This window comes from Salvelinus sp. IW2-2015, unplaced genomic scaffold, assembly GCF_002910315.2.
Source record: "Salvelinus sp. IW2-2015 unplaced genomic scaffold, ASM291031v2 Un_scaffold16326, whole genome shotgun sequence".
Taxonomy (NCBI): Eukaryota; Metazoa; Chordata; class Actinopteri; order Salmoniformes; family Salmonidae; genus Salvelinus; species Salvelinus sp. IW2-2015.
This window is the reverse complement of record NW_019957535.1, coordinates 1,126,049-1,144,741: the sequence shown is the minus strand read 5'-3', so window position 1 is coordinate 1,144,741 and position 18,693 is coordinate 1,126,049. Positions and strand designations below refer to the sequence as shown.

The 18,693-nt window shown below is 41.3% G+C and overlaps 1 protein-coding gene across 2 annotated transcripts in view; it reads left to right on the top strand.

Annotated features, from left to right (window-relative positions):
* The first annotated feature begins 2,151 nt into the window (after positions 1-2,151).
* si:ch211-266g18.6 (synaptotagmin-like protein 1) overlaps positions 2,152-18,693 on the top strand; it is a 42,325-nt gene continuing 25,783 nt past the window's right edge. Inside the window, exons 1-6 of one of the 2 annotated variants that reach the window (XM_024146246.2) lie at positions 2,152-2,376; positions 6,038-6,183; positions 6,406-6,499; positions 7,465-7,510; positions 7,600-7,642; positions 7,739-9,262. In XM_024146246.2, coding sequence (XP_024002014.1) covers positions 2,246-2,376; positions 6,038-6,183; positions 6,406-6,499; positions 7,465-7,510; positions 7,600-7,642; positions 7,739-9,262 — 1,984 coding nt within the window. In that variant the 5' untranslated portion in view covers positions 2,152-2,245. The remainder of the gene's footprint in view (positions 2,377-6,037; positions 6,184-6,405; positions 6,500-7,464; positions 7,511-7,599; positions 7,643-7,738; positions 9,263-18,693) is intronic. The other variant, XM_070442590.1, reaches the window with a different exon arrangement.

Below are 18,693 nucleotides of genomic sequence, written 5' to 3'. Positions count from 1 at the left end.
CGCCATAAAAAAAGCCAGACTACGGTTTGCAACTGCACATGGGAACAAAGATCGTACATTTTGGAGAAATGTCCTCTTGGCTGATGGAATAAAATAGAACTGCTTGGCCATAATGACCATCATTATGTTTGGAGGAAAAAGGGGGATGCTTGCAAGCCGAAGAACACCATCCCAACCGTGAAGCACGGGGTGGCAGCTTCATGTTGTGGGGGTACTTTGCTGCAGGAGGGACTGGTGCACTTCGCAAAATATATGGCATCATGAGGAGGAAAATGATGTGGATATATTGAAGCAACTTCTCAAGACATCAGTCAGGAAGTTAAAGCTTGGTTGCAAATGGGTCTTCCAAATGAACAATGACCCCAAGCATACTTCCAAAGTTGTGGCAAAATGGCTTAAGTACAACAAAGTCAAGGTATTGGAGTGGCCATCACAAAGCCCTGACCTCAATCCTATAGACAATTTGTGGGAAGAACTGAAAAAGCGTGTGCGAGCAAGGAGGCCTACAAACCTGACTCAGTTACACCAGCTCTGTCAGGAGGAATGGGCCAAAATTCACCCTACTTATTGTGGGAAGCTTGTGGAAGGCTACCTGAAATGTTTGACCCAAGTTAAACAATTTAAGGCAATGCTACCAAATACTAATTGAGTGTAYGTAAACTTCTGACCCATTGGGAATGTGATGAAAGAAAKAAATGCTGAAATACATTATTCTCGCTACTATTATTCTGACAATTCACTTCTTCAAATAAATTGGTGATCCTACCTGACCTAAGACAGGGAATTTTTACTMKGATTAAATGTCAGGAATTGTGAAAAACTGAGTCTAAATGTATTTTGCTAAGGTGTATGTAAACTTCCGACTTCAACTGTACATACAGGTATCATATCTTCTCAATGTCATACCTGCACAGATAATGTATTTTCAAAAGCTAATTGATATGCAAGGAAATAAGAAAAGAAAATACAATTTATTGTCTTGAAACTATCTAAGCCTATAAATACACTGAGTTTACAAAACATTCGGAACACGTTTATATTGAGTTGCACCCCGCTTTGCCCTCAGAACCGCCTCAATTCGTCAGACCATGGACTACAAGGTGTCGAAAGGACCATTCTTGATACACACGGGAAACTGTTGTGCATTTAAAAAAGCTGCAGCTTTGCCATTTTTGAAAAGGCACTGAAATCTTTTGTCACCCTCCAAATGGCACACCTACATGATCCATGTCTCAATTGTCTCAAGGCTTAAAAATAATTTTCTGACCTGTTTCCTCCCCTTTATCTACACTGATTGAAATGGATTTAACAGGTGACATCAATAAGGGATTATAGCGTTCACCTAGATTCACCTGGTCAGTCTATGGCGTGGAAGAACAGGTGTTCCTAATGTCTTGTATACTCAGTGTATAGCTCACTATGGGATGATCATAAATAAATAAATTGTCCCTCCTTAGAAAAAGTCAATATAGCAAGTTTCAGTTTGATAGGGTGTGTCAGAACACATGACGTGCCTGGTTCCACAAGAATGTGTCTGTCTGTAAACAATTCCATTATGGCTTGAGGTTGGGTTTTCATAAAGCAATGACAATGATTTACCCAAGCATTAGGTAAGGGTGWTCACTCTGCAACAAGGTTAAACCCTTCTCAGTGTTAATGGAGAAGGTTGCTGAAATAGTTCATTAGTGAAGCCTTGATACAAAGTTGCCCATAGCTTTCATTACRCTGGGAAACAGACTGGATAAGTAATTCATTTCCTACTTCTCCTTAGATTYTAAAATCTTGACATTATTGACAAAACGTCTGTGCCCATAGTGCCCACCCCACAGCATATTTCCCCTGGACAATGGCGTTGCACTGCAAATCATTAACAGCACTCTTATTGACAAAGGACCTTTCACTGTTTACATTATTACATCATTCATTGCCAGTTCGGGCCAAACACTTTGGTATATGTGTTGGAACTCAGTGGCTGCATGTCTCCTCATTAGATTAGCTGTTTTAAATTGAGATAATTTTTKGGGACATGTAAAGAATATATGCCATACTTTCACCTTTCATCAGTCAATGTGTTTTTCCTCTTTCCTCAAAGTAGATTAACCGGTTTGGCACCTTTTTTTATTTACATTCACAGGTGTGTGAAGACTGAAAACAAAACTCCTTTTTCTCCTCATTTGTATCTTTGGRACTCTTTTGGAATTACTGCTTTAAAAAAAAAGTTTTAAACGGACATAAACTTCATGTCATGATGAAGTCCCCAAAGGATTTATTGGAGTTTCTGGACCTGAGTCATCTGTCCACAGATGAGGAATTGGCAATCCGGCAGGTGCTTCAGCGAGATGACAACCTCAGGAAGCGAGAGACTGGACGTATACGGTAATTCATTTATGGCCTTGGTGGCAATAAATGTCTTGATATTGTTGGGTCGCTATTGTTGTATCACTAGCCACTTTAAACAATGCCACTTAATATAATGTTTATATAGCCTACATTACTCATCTCATATGTATATACTGTACTCGATACCATCTACTGCATCTTGCCTATGCCATTCCGTACCATCACTCATTCACATATCTTTATGTACATATTCTTCATCCCTTTACACTTGTGTGTATAAGGTAGCTGTTGTGAAATTGTTAGGTTAGATTACTCTTTGGTTATTACTGCATTGTCGGAACTAGAAGCACAAGCATTTCGCTACACTCGCATTAACATCTGCTAACCATGTGTATGTGACAATAAAATTTGATTTGATTTGATTCGAATACATGCTGAGAATGAACATTCCCTATTTCATGATAGTTAATGTTGTGCTCGGGCACTGATGTTCGGCGATTAGGCCTGGCTCGCAGTCGGCATTCCAATTCATCCCAAAGGTGTTCGATGGGGTTGAAGTCAGGGCTCTGCAGGCCAGTCAAGTTCTTCCACATCTACTGTATCTCGACAAACCATTTCTGTATGGACCTCGCTTTGTGCACGGGGGCATTGTCATGCCGAAGCAGGAAAGGGCCTTCGCTTAACTGTTTCCACAAAGTTCGAAGCACAGAATCGTCATTGTATGCTGTAGCTATAAGATTTCCCTTCACTGGAACTAAGGGGCCTAGCCCGAACCATAAAAAACAGCCCCAGACCAGGTAGTGTTCTCCTGGCATCCTCCAAACCCAGATTAGTCGGTCGGACTTCCAGATGGTTAAGCGTGATTCATCACTCCAGAGAACGTGTTTCCAGTGCTCCAGAGTCCAATGGCGGTAAGCTTTACACCACTACAGCTGACTCTTGGCATTGCGCATGGGGATCTTAGGCTGCTCGGCCATGGAAACCCATGTCATGAAGCTCCCGACGAACAGTTCTGGTGCTGATGTTGCATCCAGAGGAAGTATGCATTCAAATATAAATACAGCCTAGGCTACATAGCAGAGTTGGGGTCAATTCCATTTCAATTCCAGTCAGTTGAGGAAGTACAATGAAATTCCAATTCCCATTCCAATTCTCTTCAGTGAGTGTTGCAACCGAGGACAGACAATTTTTACGCGCTATGCGCTTCAGCACTTGGCCGTCCCATTCTGTGAGCTTGTGTGGCCTACCACTTCGTGGCTGAGCCATTGTTGCTCCTAGACGTTTCCACTTCACAATAACAGCATTTACAATTTACAATTGACTTGTTGGAAAGGTGGAYGCTGAAAGTCACTGAGCTCTTCAGTATGAGACATTCTACTGCCAATGTTTGTCTATGGAAATTGCATGGCTGTGTGTTCGATTTTATACACCTGTCAGCAATGGGTGTGGCTGCATTAGCCAAATGCACTAATTTAAAGTGGTGTCCACATACCTTTGTATACACAGTGTATTCGGAAAGCATTCAGACCCATTGACTTTTTCCACATTTTGTTACTTTACATCCTTATTCTAAAATGTATTAAACAGTTTTTCCCCCCATCTCAATCTACACACAATGCCCCGTCATGACAAAGCGAAAATATTTTGTATTAGTTTTTTTTTGCAAATGTATAAAAAATATAACTGAAATATCACATTTACATAAGTATTCAGACCCTTTACTCAGTACTTGTTGAAGCAGATTTGGCTGGTGCACTTCACAAAATATATGGCATCATGAGGCAGGAAATGTATGTGGATATATTGAAGCAACTTCTCAAGACATCAGTCAGGGAGTTAAAGCTTGGTTGCAAATGGGTCTTCCAAATGAACATTGACCCCAAGCATACTTCCAAAGTTGTGGCAAAATGGCTGAAGGACAACAAAGTCAAGGTATTGGAGTAGCCATCACAAAGCCCTGACCTCAATCCCATAGARAATTGTGGGCAGAACTGAAAAAGCGTGTGCGAGCAAGGAGGCCTACAAACCTGACTCAGTTACATCAGCTCTGTCAGGAGGAATGGATCAAAATTAACCCAACTTATTGTGGGAAGCTTGTATAAGGCTACCCGGAACGTTTGACCGAAGTTAAACAATTTAAAGGCAATGCTACCAAATACTAATTGAGTGTATGTAAACTTTTGACCCACTGGGAATGTGATGAAAGAAATAAAAGCTGAAATACATCGTTCTCTCTGCTATTATTCTGACATTTCACATTCTTAAAATAAWGTGGTGATCCTAACTGACCTAAAACAGGGAATTTTTACTAGGATTAAATGTCTGGAATTGTGAAAATCTGAGTTTAAATGTATTTGGCTAAGGTGTATGTGATTTGGAAAGGTGTGTGCCTTTCCAAATCATGTTAAATCAATTGRATTTACCACAGGTGGACTCAAATCAAGTTGCAGAAACATCTAAAGGATGATCAATGGAAACAGCATGTACCTGAGCTCAGTTTCATAGCAAAGGGTCTGAATCCTTATGTAAATAATGTATTTATGTTTATAAAACTTTTTTATTTGCAATTTCTTTTTAAAAGCTGTTGTTTTTGCTTTGTCATTATGGGGTATTGTGTGTAGATTGATGAGAATTATATAGATTTTTAATACATTTTAGAATAGATTTGTAACGTAACAAAACGTGGAAAAAGTCAAGGGGTCTGAATAATTTACRAATGCACTGTGTAGTGTATCTCAATGCAGTTAAATACATATTTGGATTTATATTTAAYAAAAATAAAAACACAACATGTAAAGTGTTGGTCCCATGTTTCATGAGCTGAAATTAGGTTGCAGAAATGTTCCATACTCACACATTTGTTTACCTCCTTCTTACTGAGCACTTATCCTTTGCCAAKATAATCCATCCACCTGACAGGTGTGGCATATCAAGAAGCTGATTAAACAGCACGATCATTACACAGGTGCACCTTGTGCTGAGGACAATAAAAGGCCAGTTTTGTCACACAACACAATGCCACAGATGTCTCAAGTTTTGAGTGAGCATGCAAATAGCAATGCTGACTGCAGGAATGTCAACCAGAGTTGATGCCAGATAATGTAATGTTAGTTTCTCTACCATAAGCCTCCAACGTCGTTTTAGATAATTTGGCCAACAGGCCTCACAACCGCAGACCACGTGTAACCACACCAGCCCAGGACTCCCACATCCAGTTTCTTCATCTGAGACTAGCCACCCGGACAGCTGATGAAACTGAGGAGTATTTYTGTCTGTAATAAAGCCCTTTTGTGGTGAAAAACACACTCTGATTGGCTGAGCCTGRCTCCCCARTGGGGAGCCATTGCTGCKCCCATGCCCAGGCATGTGAAATCCGTAGATTAGGTCCTAAAGAATTGATTTCAATTGACTGATTTCCTTATATGAACTGTAACTCAGTAAAATTGTTGAAATTGTTGCATGTTGTGTTTATATTTTTGTTCAGTATAGATTACTTGAAATTAGTACTSTTCATCTGTTATATTTAGCCCTTCAGCCCAAATTTAAGAGCTGATTTGAACATCTACACCTTTGAGAAGATTTACAATGCAGTAGATTCATGTTAATAGAGACCAACATTTTTGTTGGAATATTTACCAAAATAATCAGGCTTTTCATTTACTACTTTTCCATCTGCTTTATTGTCTATTGGTGGCAGTCGTCTGCAAATCTCCATTCCTGACCCTAAAAAGCTCAAGATTATGACCGGGGAGTGGTTTGAAGAGCTCCGGACTCATCGCTATGGACGACAGTCAGACGTAACAGAAGTTCTCAGGTCTTCAATGAGGAGAAAGAAGACAACAGGTATAGATTTTGTACTGATTACCATGAATCAGTTAAATAACTACACTCTCAATCAATGAAAGAATAATTCATATTTTCCATATTCTGACTTTAACCCCTTTTTCAGTCATCTCCCACTGTCACTCCTCAGAGAGAAGGATAAAGACTGTAGTTACATTATTCATACAGAGGGATGGGCTGACCGAAGATAAATAATCTGAGTGATCATTGTCTGCTTCTTAGCCTTTAGGACTAGTACTTTCAGCGATGTCGGACAAACAGAAAACAAAGAAGGAGAAAAGGAGAATAAGGACCCTCAAACCAAGACTTCTGAGATGTAAGTTTATTCTAAGAGTAGCCTACAATATCAAGATTTCTGGTCACACGGGGAATACAAACATACACATTGCAGAGGCTTAAGCATTGAACAGTGAATTGCTGTCTCCTAATAGAAGATACATGTGTTACAAGAGCAAACTTCTGGCAATAAAAGCTTCAGAAGACTTCTGTGCTGGTATTACATAATTATGCTTCATGGCTTGGTTTTTCTATGCCAGAGAATAACTTTTACTGTTACTGCAAGGTGTTTTCAAATCAAATCAAATTATATTTGTCACATGCGCCGAATACAACATGTGTAGACCTTACTGTGAAATCCTTACTTACAAGCCCTTAAACCAACAGCAGTTTTAAGAAAATAGAGTTAAGAAAATATTTATTAAATAAACTAAAGTAAAAAATAAAAAAGTAACATAATAAAATAACAATAATGAGGCTATATACAGGGGGTACCGGTTCCGAGTAAATGTGCGGGGGGGGGGTACAGGCTAGTCGAGGTAATTTGTACATGTAGGTAGGGGTAAAGGGACTATGCATAGATAATAGCGTTGTAAAAACAGCGTTGAGTAGCAGCGTTGTAAAAACAAGAGGGGGGGTGTCAACGCAAATAGCTCGGATGGCCATTAGATTTATTTTACTCAATGATTCGTTTTAGCTTAGAAAGCAAGGAAWTACTGTATAATAGTAATAGTAGTACAACTCTATTACTGTATCTACGCATGCAACTCACTAATTAAATCACTTGGCTTATCAACAATTGCATGAAGCTTTGAAAATTGATATTCAAGAAATACCTATTTGTCATTCAAACATTTTAATTTTGCCAAAGATAAAAAAAATTTTTAAAGAGTTCTACACCTTTCATTCTTGCACTGACATTTGAAGTACTGCATATKCACATTAAGTACTTATATTCTTATTGTTTGAGTACAACTACTTGCAATCTTTCTTTTCCACTCATAGCCAGAAACCAGACACAAGTTTCCTCAACCCATCTTTTCGTGAAAAGGTTTGTTTTATTGCATTATTATTTGAGACAAAACTTTCTTTCACTTTAATCAAAGAGTTGATACATAATAACACAATTGTTATCCTCAGGCTAACCAGGAACTTAGCAATGAGGAAAGCACTGTGGATACTGGTGAGTATGAAATATTTAGCAGCTGTGGAAGGATCCACCGAACCCTATCCCGGCAGGCCAACCGTAAACTAAACCTGAACTTTTCCTTTATTACAGACAACACCGCTGTTGATATTCCTGAATGGAAACATCCACTCTACAGGTCTCATGAGGTGCCTGCTAGTGAGGAAAAATGTAGCAACCCATTTACATCTCAAAATCAAGTGATGCCATACTCTAGCACAACTGACACTGTCCACCAATCACCAGACAGGAAACCTGGACAAGAAAACAAGACAGAATCTGCTTATATTGCCAATGCCATTCTTGAGTCTCAGCTCGGTCCTATCAACGTATCTAGTCCCGACCCTCAAACCAAACCAACAACCAAATCCCTGGACACTATTGTGAATCTGAAGTCTAGCAGAAAGCTGGTGTTTCCCCCTGAAATAAAGGATGATCCAGAGAAGAACAGCTCTGTAATGTATGTAGACCCCTATGTATGGACACAACCAGAGTTGAAAAGTAGCGTCATAGAGGCCGAGCCAAAAGACATAGAGATGGCCATAGGAGCAACTAAAACAATAGTGATATTGCCTAGGGTTGACGCACATAACAGGTCAGAGGATATCACCCTTGGTTTTGATGCTGAGCATTCAGGGCATGAGTCTCTCACTACTCCGTCTTTTGAGATCTGGGCACAGRGCAGCCACATAAGGCCAAAGCCAAAAGAGGTCAACTTTACCTTTGGAAAGACAAACACCACAGGGACTCCACCTAGTGGTGACACTCTGACCCGATCAGAAGATAAGTTCAACAACAGGAGACCTGATGATGAAGTTTCAGAACATGAGGGGCCTCATAGCATGCAATCTTCCGAGGTCAAGTATGAGAAGGAGAAATGTCAGCTTGAATATGATGATATGCTGGAGCTGGAATATGTTAGGCTAAACCAAGATGTTTCAACAGAGAGCCAAGAACTTCAAACAGACCAAAGCCACAGTGAAATGCCATCACTTGAGGATGCATTCTCTCTCCAGAGAAATGACCCGTTGCCTACCATTGAGTCCTTCAAATGTATAGAGAAACCTCAGTACTTGCTCCCCGAGGGACCACAGGACATACTCACCATAGACAAACATGTTCCTGTTGATGAATCATCTATCTTCAAAGAGGCCAGACCCAAAAAGGACCTAGTTTGTTCAGAAGAGTCTCTACCATTTGCTGTTCATTTTCTAGGTGAAGTCGTCATTTCTAGCCATCTGCATACATCAAAGGAAGACGAAGAGAAGGAAGTGTCCACGTTTAGAAATGATCTCTCAGAGACTGCAATTGTTGGTGGCATGAAACATGTAACAAAGATGGACCATAGGGTTTCTCCAAGAGATTTTGATGAAGAAAAGAAACAAGAACAGATGGATGTAAAGAAGTCTACTGAATCTCTAAGCAGAGCAGTGGATGGGCAGACATGTGTTACTTTAGATGGAAAGGAGGCAGATATATTTAAGGAAAGGAATACTTTGAAGTCCAAGCTGTCTCCAAATGGAGACTTTCAAAAAGTGAATCAGAAGACTGGAAAATGTCTCATTCCCGCAATAGTGGTCAATTCCTCTGAATCCCCAGTGACAGATGACACTGAAGGTAAGAGGTCCCTCTATTTTGCAGTTTAAACTTTGGTGTGGAGCTCTCTATTATTTTTCAGTTTCACATGCCACAACATGTTGCGACGCTTTCGTTAGCAGAACTAACATGATAAAATTCCATCCTGATCTCGTGATTTCAAATCTTTTGCCTTCATAACCGTGTTTGTGCTTGCTGTTGTTAGAAAAGAGGTTCAGAATGAAAGTACTTTACAGTGTTTCCTCGTTTGCAACACAGCTTCAAGCTATGACATTTGAGGAATATCATGACACACCTTTGACTTATAAAAATATATACACTGCTCAAAAAAATAAAGGGAACACTTAAACAACACAATGTAACTCCAAGTCAATCACACTTCTGTGAAATCAAACTGTCCACTTAGGAAGCAACACTGATTGACAATAAATTTCACATGCTGTTGTGCAAATGGAATAGACAAAAGGTGGAAATTATAGGCTTGTAAGTCGCTCTGGATAAGAGCGTCTGCTAAATGACTTAAATGTAAATAAATGTAAATAGGCAATTAGCAAGACACCCCCAATAAAGGAGTGGTTCTGCAGGTGGTGACCACAGGCCACTTCTCAGTTCCTATGCTTCCTGGCTGATGTTTTGGTCACTTTTGAATGCTGGCGGTGCTTTCACTCTAGTGGTAGCATGAGACGGAGTCTACAACCCACACAAGTGGCTCAGGTAGTGCAGCTCATCCAGGATGGCACATCAATGCGAGCTGTGGCAAGAAGGTTTGCTGTGTCTGTCAGCGTAGTGTCCAGAGCATGGAGGCGCTACCAGGAGACAGGCCAGTACATCAGGAGACGTGGAAGAGGCCGTAGGAGGGCAACAACCCAGCAGCAGGACCGCTACCTCCGCCTTTGTGCAAGGAGGTGCACTGCCAGAGCCCTGCAAAATGACCTCCAGCAGGCCACAAATGTGCATGTGTCTGCTCAAACGGTCAGAAACAGACTCCATGAGGGTGGTATGAGGGCCCGACGTCCACAGGTGGGGGTTGTGCTTACAGCCCAACACCGTGCAGTACGTTTGGCTTTTGCCAGAGAACACCAAGATTGGCAAATTCGCCACTGGCGCCCTGTGCTCTTCACAGATGAAAGCAGGTTCACACTGACCACATGTGACAGACGTGACAGAGTCTGGAGACGCCGTGGAGAACGTTCTGCTGCCTGCAACATCCTCCAGCATGACCGGTTTGGCGGTGGGTCAGTCATGGTGTGGGGTGGCATTTCTTTGGGGGGCCGCACAGCCCTCCATGTGCTCGCCAGAGGTAGCCTGACTGCCATTAGGTACCGAGATGAGATCCTCAGACCCCTTGTGAGACCATATGCTGGTGCGGTTGGCCCTGGGTTCCTCCTAATGCAAGACAATGCTATACCTCATGTGGCTGGAGTGTGTCAGCAGTTCCTGCAAGAGGAAGGCATTGATGCTATGGACTGGCCCGCCCGTTCCTCAGACCTGAATCCAATTGAGCACATCTGGGACATCATGTCTCGCTCCATCCACCAACGCCACGTTGCACCACAGACTGTCCAGGAGTTGGCGGATGCTTTAGTCCAGGTCTGGGAGGAGATCCCTCAGGAGACCATCCGCCACCTCATCAGGAGCATGCCCAGGCGTTGTAGGGAGGTCATACAGGCACGTGGAGGCCACACACACTACTGAGCCTCATTTTGACTTGTTTTAAGGACATTACATCAAAGTTCGATCAGCCTGGTTTTCCACTTTAATTTTGAGTGTGACTCCAAATCCAGACCTCCATGGGTTGATAAATTTGATTTCCATTGATCATTTTTGTGTGATTTTGTTGTCAGCACATTCAACTATGTAAAGAAAAAAGTATTTAATAAGAATATTTCATTCATTCAGATCTAGGATGTGTTATTTTAGTGTTCCCTTTATTTTTTTATGCAGTGTATATACATACAGTCCCAGTCAAAAGTTTGGACACACCTACTCATTCAAGGATTTTCCTTTATTTTCTACAGTGGTTCCTCAATTAAAAGTTTTGAGATTATGCCGCGGGGAATTTGTGGTTTAGAACATTACCCCGCATGACTGCTTCATTGCTCCAGACCACCACAAGGGGGAGTTAGAGCACTGGTTATGCTTTTAGGTCCCAATGTGCTAATGTGTCTCTAACTGACAATGAATGAGCAATATAAACCAAATAGAAACGGATAATTGTGCAATGAACTGAATGATGAGGATGAAGAAGGTTATTGTAAGAGAAACGAAAATGTTCAATTATATTCCAGTTAGTTCTTTGTGGTTATCCTGACCCGGATGCCATGGGTACAGTATTATAGTCTCTAAAATGAGCAATATTCCCACCGTCTCTTGCGGATGTCATTATCCTTTCATAATGCATCCTTATTTACAAAGCGAATATTATTATTAGATATACTCACAGACCAGATTTGCCCTAACAAAAAATGACCCTTAGATATTAATTTATAATCCTCCAATCCTTTAAATTTAATTATTGGTGGTGAGACATATAGATTGCAAAATAGTTGGGAAGTGATTCCATGGCATGGAATTGACATGCAATTTTCTGTTCCTCCTGAAAGCCCTAACAGACAAATGCATTCTCTTCGTCTCCCACACGCACTTTAAACATTTGGATAATAAAGCATTTAAAGGCTGACATTTAGAATCTTCCAATCCTCTAAATGTAATTATTGGCGGAGAGTCACGTCATTGGCAGAGATTCAGGCGGAGAATGACCTGTTTAAATTATTTGAGCAAAAAATATTCAATTTTATTTGGAATGGCAATGATACTTATCACTTAACTAAATTGTTGGGAAGAGATTTTTAACTCCAAAACTCATGCACCTGCGAAATGTCAGATTAAGCATATACTGTACAGGATTCCTTGATAAAAATACAAAATTAATGGAAGAGGCAAGTGGAAGGGGGAAAAATGTTTTCGAACACTTTTTTTTTCACAAGGGCTATTAGCAGGACAATAGACACGACGTGGTCCCAAAAACACCTCTCTGACATAGGGTCCAGCATATCTCCTAATAATGTATTTGAATTTCTCTGTTTAAGTAGTATTTTGATACTTTGTGCAATGCAATTGATCAGCATGAAAAACTTTGTGGATGGGGCCTCCCAAGTGGCTCAGCGGTCTAAGACACTGCATCGCAGTGCAAACTGCGTTGCTACAGATGCTGGTTCTATACCCGTGCTGGCCGTGACCGGGAGACCCATGAGGCGACGTACCCAGCGTTGTCCATGTTAGGGGAGGGTTTGGCCGGCCGGGATGTCCTTGTCCAAAAAATAGGCACGGTGGGCTTTTGGTTTCTCTCCCTCTAAAAACAAAAATACATTTTTCTAAATAACAAACTGGCTTTATTTGCAATTTAGTAAGAATGTCTCACCCCATGTTCAAGAATAGCCTTTTTYCCTTTATTCCGATTAAATCGCTCACTTTCGGTTATTTGAAAACGAAATAATCTCCAAAATATTGTTATCTTCTTTAATCCACCAGAAAAATAATACAACAAATATTGTGGTTAAACTCAAATATATTAATTGATTAAAAAAAACGTTATCAATTGGAACTTTCAACAAGTGGAAGGGGGGAAAAGTATTATTATTATTAACTCTGCATTATAATTATATAAAAGCCCCTTAGATATTCTGTGTTTTTATTTACAGTAGTGATGGACAGCTGGAGGCATTTTGTTTTTCACCAGCGTAGCAGGTTGTGAATTCTGCAAACAACGTTTCTAGGATGGGCTATTAGCAGGACAATAGACTCTTCAACCTTTACAAAAGGATAGTCTAATAGCTCGGCTACTGTAGGTGTGAACCCCCCCCCCCCCCCCCAATTTACAACAAATCATTTGTATCAACCTCTCCACATCTACCTACACACATGGTTAATGTTCTGAAAAAAAGATATATATTGGTCATATTGGTCATGGCTCCCGAGTGGCGCTGCGCACATTTGGCCCAGCGTCATCTGGGTTTTGCAGGGGTAGGCATCATTGTAAATAAGAATTTGTTCTTAACTGACTTGCCTAGTTAAATAAAGGTTCAATTTAAATTGTAGAAAACATCTGTCGGCAAAATTATTTGTCCCCCCAAAATAATTATGAAAATTGTTTTCATAAAAAATCTAATGAAATTAAAAATACTCCCAAATGCAATGTCCCGAGAAGGAAGTCACCATACCTAAATAATAAAAAAGTTACACTTTAACTTCATTCATGATGAGAGAGAATGCAGTAGACAGTCAACTAACAACGCAGGCAGCGGACCATTTTGTGCTGCTGAAACGTAAAGCTGCAACCGCAGTGCGATCAATAGGAGGTGAACAGTGCCTGGTGCAGGAAAATCTAGCTTACTTGTTATGCAAGTGTTGCACACCAACAGATGGAGAAAACCTACACCAGTCGAGCAATTCAATAATCAATAATCTTCATTTTAATTTGACTTTAAAAACAACAAGAGGGCTTAATTTGAGTCTATTTCCTTGGAGCCTAGACCTATATAAAATAACTTAACTGGCTGAGGTAGGCTATGAGGCTTAACAGCCTAATAGAAGGTGGATTTTTTTATTAGGCCTACTTACAATTGCAACTCGTCAAAAATGTAGTATCCTACATAAAACAATAATTTAAAGAAAAAAAGTATGTCTGTGTCGGGATAGCCAGCTCTCTAACGACAGAACAAACAGAACATACTGTCAGCTTGACATTTAAATATCCCTGGATAAGCTCTCACAATAATATTAGTATTTACTAAATACAGTCAGTATTTACTAAATACAGGCCACTAAGTTACTTATTCAATGAGAAAAGTTGCATTTCCCCTCGGACGCAATCTTGTGGATATTTGGTTTGATGGATGGATGTGATTTTGATGTGCAGGCAGTCCTTGATTGACTTATGTGAAAGCAGGTTCCTGTCGTGAGTCTATATTGCGCTCATAGAGGAAAATGAGGACTCACAGGTGTAAGTCGATCCAAACATTGTTAGCACATAAAATGCAAGTTTCTTTATTGTGCTGTATTCCTCTGAGCATGCCACCCACAACACACACAGGGACTCGGCACTCCTGAGCGCATCCCTGATTTGGCTCGATGTCTGGAATTCAATCAGCTCAGTTTGAATTGTGGCCTCATCCAGCGAAGGTATTGTTTTCTTAGCAAGGGAGTAAAATTCTCCACCTGGGCGGACTGTGAGAGGATAACGTACAAACGCAATGAAATCCTTGGGCATGCTGTAGTCTTCAAATCTGGTGGATAAGTTGTCCCTRCTTGATGAAATCTTCCATCACCACTGTGACAGTGCTGCAGCCTGGTCCCTCAGCCTGTCGTTTCTTCAGTGTGCTGAAGTACAGTAGCCTTCCAGATGACAAGTCCAAATCGAACAACTCAAGCTTCCTAGTAAAGGCCTCAAATTTCTCCACCATGTCCACAACTGTTTCCCTCTTCCTTGTAACTGCAGATTTATCCCGTTTTGTAACGCACTTCTATGAGTAGTGGGTGCGGAGTCAGGCGCATGGAACAGAGGGTAAAGGACAATTGTTTTTTATTCCGGCGCAGGAAAACGGTCACGCCAAAACACCAGGCGCATAACAAAGACCGACCCAAAAACAGGACCCAACCAGTCCGGAGAAAAACAAGAAAATCGCACAACCACAAACACGAACAGAGGAAATAAGCCCGCACAAAAACCGGCGGGCATCACTGACTTAAATAGCCCAACTAAAACCTAAACAAGAAACAGGTGTAACCAATAAGACAAAACCAACAGAAAAGGGAGAAGGGATCGGTGGCAGCTAGTAGGCCGGTGACGACGACCGCCGAGCGCCGCCCGAACAGGAAGACAAGRCTGAGTATACCCCACAAAGTTCTCCTCCACCGCACAAGCCCGGGTGGCGCAAAACCAGATAGGATGATCACGTCTGTGACTCAACCCACTCAAGTGATGCACCCCTCCTAGGGACGGCATGGAAGAGCACTAGTAAGCCAGTCACTCAGCCCCCGTAATAGTTTCAGAGGCAAAGAATCCCAGTGGAGAAAGGGGAGCCGGCCAGGCAGTAACGGCAAGGGCAGTTTGTCGCTCCAGTGACTTGCTGTTCACCTTTGCACCCCTGGGCCAGACTACACTCAATCATAGGACCTACAGAAGAGATGAGTCTTCAGTAAAGACTTAAAGATTGAGACCGAGTCTGCATCTCTCACATGGATAGGCAGATCATTCCATAAAAATGGAGCTCTATTGGAGAAAGCCCTGCCTCCAGCTGTATAAATTCTAAGGACTATAAGGAGGCCTGCGTCTTGTGACTGTAGGTATGTATGGCAGGACCAAATCAGAGAGATAGGTAGGAGAAAACCCATGTAATGCTTTGTAGGTTAGCAGTAAAATCTTGAAATCAGCCCTAGCCTTAACAGGAAGCCAATGAAGAGAGGCTAGCACTGGAGTAATRTGATCAAATGTTTTGGTTCTAGTCAGGATTCTAGCAGCCGTGTTTAGCGCTAACTGAAGTTTATTTAGTGCTTTATCCGGTAGCCGGAGAGTAGAGCATTGCAGTAGTCTAATCTAGAAGTGACAAAAACATGGATTAGCTTTTCTGCATAATTTCTGAACAAAAAGTTAATGATTTTTGCAATGTCACAAAGATGGAAAAAAGCTATCCTTGAAATATTCTTGATTTGTTCATCAAAGGAGAGATCAGAGTCCAGAGTAACACTGAAGTCCTGCACAGTTTTATTTGAGATGACTGTACAACCATCAAGATTAGTTGTCAGATCCAACAGCAGATCTCTTTGTTTATTGGAACCTAGAACTAGCATCTCTGTTTTTTCAGAGTTTAAAAGTAAAACATTTGCCGCCGTCCACTTCCTTATGTTTGAAACACAGGCTTCCAGGGTAGGCAATTTTAGGGCATCACCATGTTTCATCGAAACGTACAGCTGTATGTCATCCGCATAGCAGTGTTAGTTGACATTGTGTTTCCGAATGACATCACCGAGAGGTAGAATATATAGTGAAAACAATAGTGGTACTAAAACGGAACCTTGAGGGATGCCGAAACAAACACATTGATTTGACAGAGGACAAACCATCCACAGAGACAGATAAGATCTAAATCTGTCAATCCTTTCCGTGTCCGGGCCGGGTGAGGTTTCCCGTGTTGAGTCAAATTAAGCCGCAGGCTCCACTCCTGGTGGTGCCCTTCCGTCAATTCCTTTAAGTTTCAGCTTTGCAACCATACTCCCCCCGGAACCCAAAGACTTTGGTTTCCCAGTGCTATGATGGGCTCTAAAACCAGACTGAAGCATTTCGTATGCATTATTTGTCTTCATGAAGGCAGTGAGTTTCCGCGTAACAGCTTTTCCAACAATTTTTTAGAGGAATGAAAGATTCAATATAGGCCAATAGTTTTTTTTTTTTTTTTCTGGGTCAAGGTTTGGCTTTTTCAAGAGAGGCTTTATTACTGCCACTTTTAGTGAGTTTGGTACACATCTGGAGGATAGGGAGCCATTTATTATGTTCAACATAGGTGGGCCAAGCACAGGCAGTAGCTCTTTCAGTAGTTTAGTTAGAATAGGGTCCAGTATACAGCTTGAAGGTTTAGAGGCCATGACTATTTTCATGAATGTGTCAAGCGAGACAGGATCGAAAATGTTGAGTGTCTCCATTGATCCTAGGTCCTGGCAGTTCTGTGTAGACTCAGGACAACTGAGGTTTGGAGAAATACGCAGATTCAAAGTGGTGTCCGTAATTTGCTTTCTAATGATCATGATCTTTTCATCAAAGAAGTTCATAAATGTATTTACATTTAAGTCATTTAGCAGACGCTCTTATCCAGAGCGACTTACAAATTGGAAAGTTCATACATATTCATCCTGGTCCCCCCGTGGGGAATGAACCCACAACCCTGGCGTTGCAAGCGCCATGCTCTACCAACTGAGCCACACGGGACCAACAGTGTATCACTGCTGAAGTGAAAGCTATCCTCTCTTGTTGAATGCTGCTTTTTAGTTCTTATGCTACATTTTGTTCTTATTCTCCTCAATTAGGTTGGAAAAATAGGATGATCGAGCAGCAGTGAGGGCTCTTCGATACTGCACGGTACAGTCTTTCCAAGCTAGTCGGAAAACTTCTAGTTTGGTGGAGTGCCATTTCCGTTCCAATTTTCGGGAAGCTTGCTTCAGGGCTCGGGTATTTTCTGTACACCAGGGAGCAAATGTCTTGTGACAAATGTTTCTAGGGATGTGACTGCATCTAGGGTATTACGCAAGGTTAAATTAAGATCCTCAGTTAGGAGGTTAACCAATTTTTGTACTCCGACTTCCTTGGGTAGRTGGAGGGAGTCTGGAAGGGTATCTAGGAATCTTTGGGTTGTTAAAGAATTTATAGCACAGCTTTTGATGATCCTTGGTTGGGGTCTGAGCAGATTATTTGTTGCGATTGCAAACGGAATTAAATGGTGGTCCGATAGTCCAGGATTATGAGGAAAAAAATTAAGATCCACAACATTTATTCCATGGGACAAAACTAGGTCCCTGTGGCAATGCGTAGGTCCGGAAACATGTTGGACAAAACGCATTAAGTCGATGATGGCTCCGAAAGCCTTTTTAAATGGGTCTGTGGTCTTTTTCATGTAAATATTAAAGTCACCAAAAATGTGAATATTATCTGCCATGATTTCAAGGTCCAATAGTAATTCAGGGAACTCACTGAGGAATGCTGTATACGGCACAGGAGGCCTGTAAACAGTAGCTATAAAAAGTGATTGAATAGGCTGCATAGATTACATGACAATTTTTTTAAACCTTTATTTAACTAGGCAAGTCAGTTAAGAAACAATTCTTATTTTCAATCACAGCCTAGGAACAGTGGGTTAACTGCCTTGCACCTTGTCAGCTCAGGGATTCAATGTTGCAACCTTTCGGTTGCTAGTTCAACACTCTAACCACTAGGCTACCTGCCGACTAGAAGCTCAAAAAAAGACGAAAATGCAGTATTACCTCCGCCTTTGCGGGATGCGCAGGGATATGGTCACTAGTGTAACCAGGAGGAGAGGCCTCACTTAACACAGTAAATTCATCAGGCTTGAGCCATGTTTCAGTTAGGCCAATCACATCAAGATTGTGGTCAGTGATTAGTTCATTGATTATGACTGCATTGGAATTGATTAAGTAACCCTATTTTGAGATGTGAGATATCGCAATCTCTTTCAATAATGACAGGAATGGAGGTCTTTATTCCAGTGAGATTGCTAAGGCGAACACCGCCATGTTTTGTTTTGCTCAACCTAGATTGAGGCACAGACTCGGTCTCGATGGGGATAGCTGAGCTGAATACACTGACTGTGCTAGTGGCAGACTCCACTAAGCTGCAGGCTGGCTAACAGCCTATCTCATTGTGAAGCTAGAGGAGTTAGAGCCCT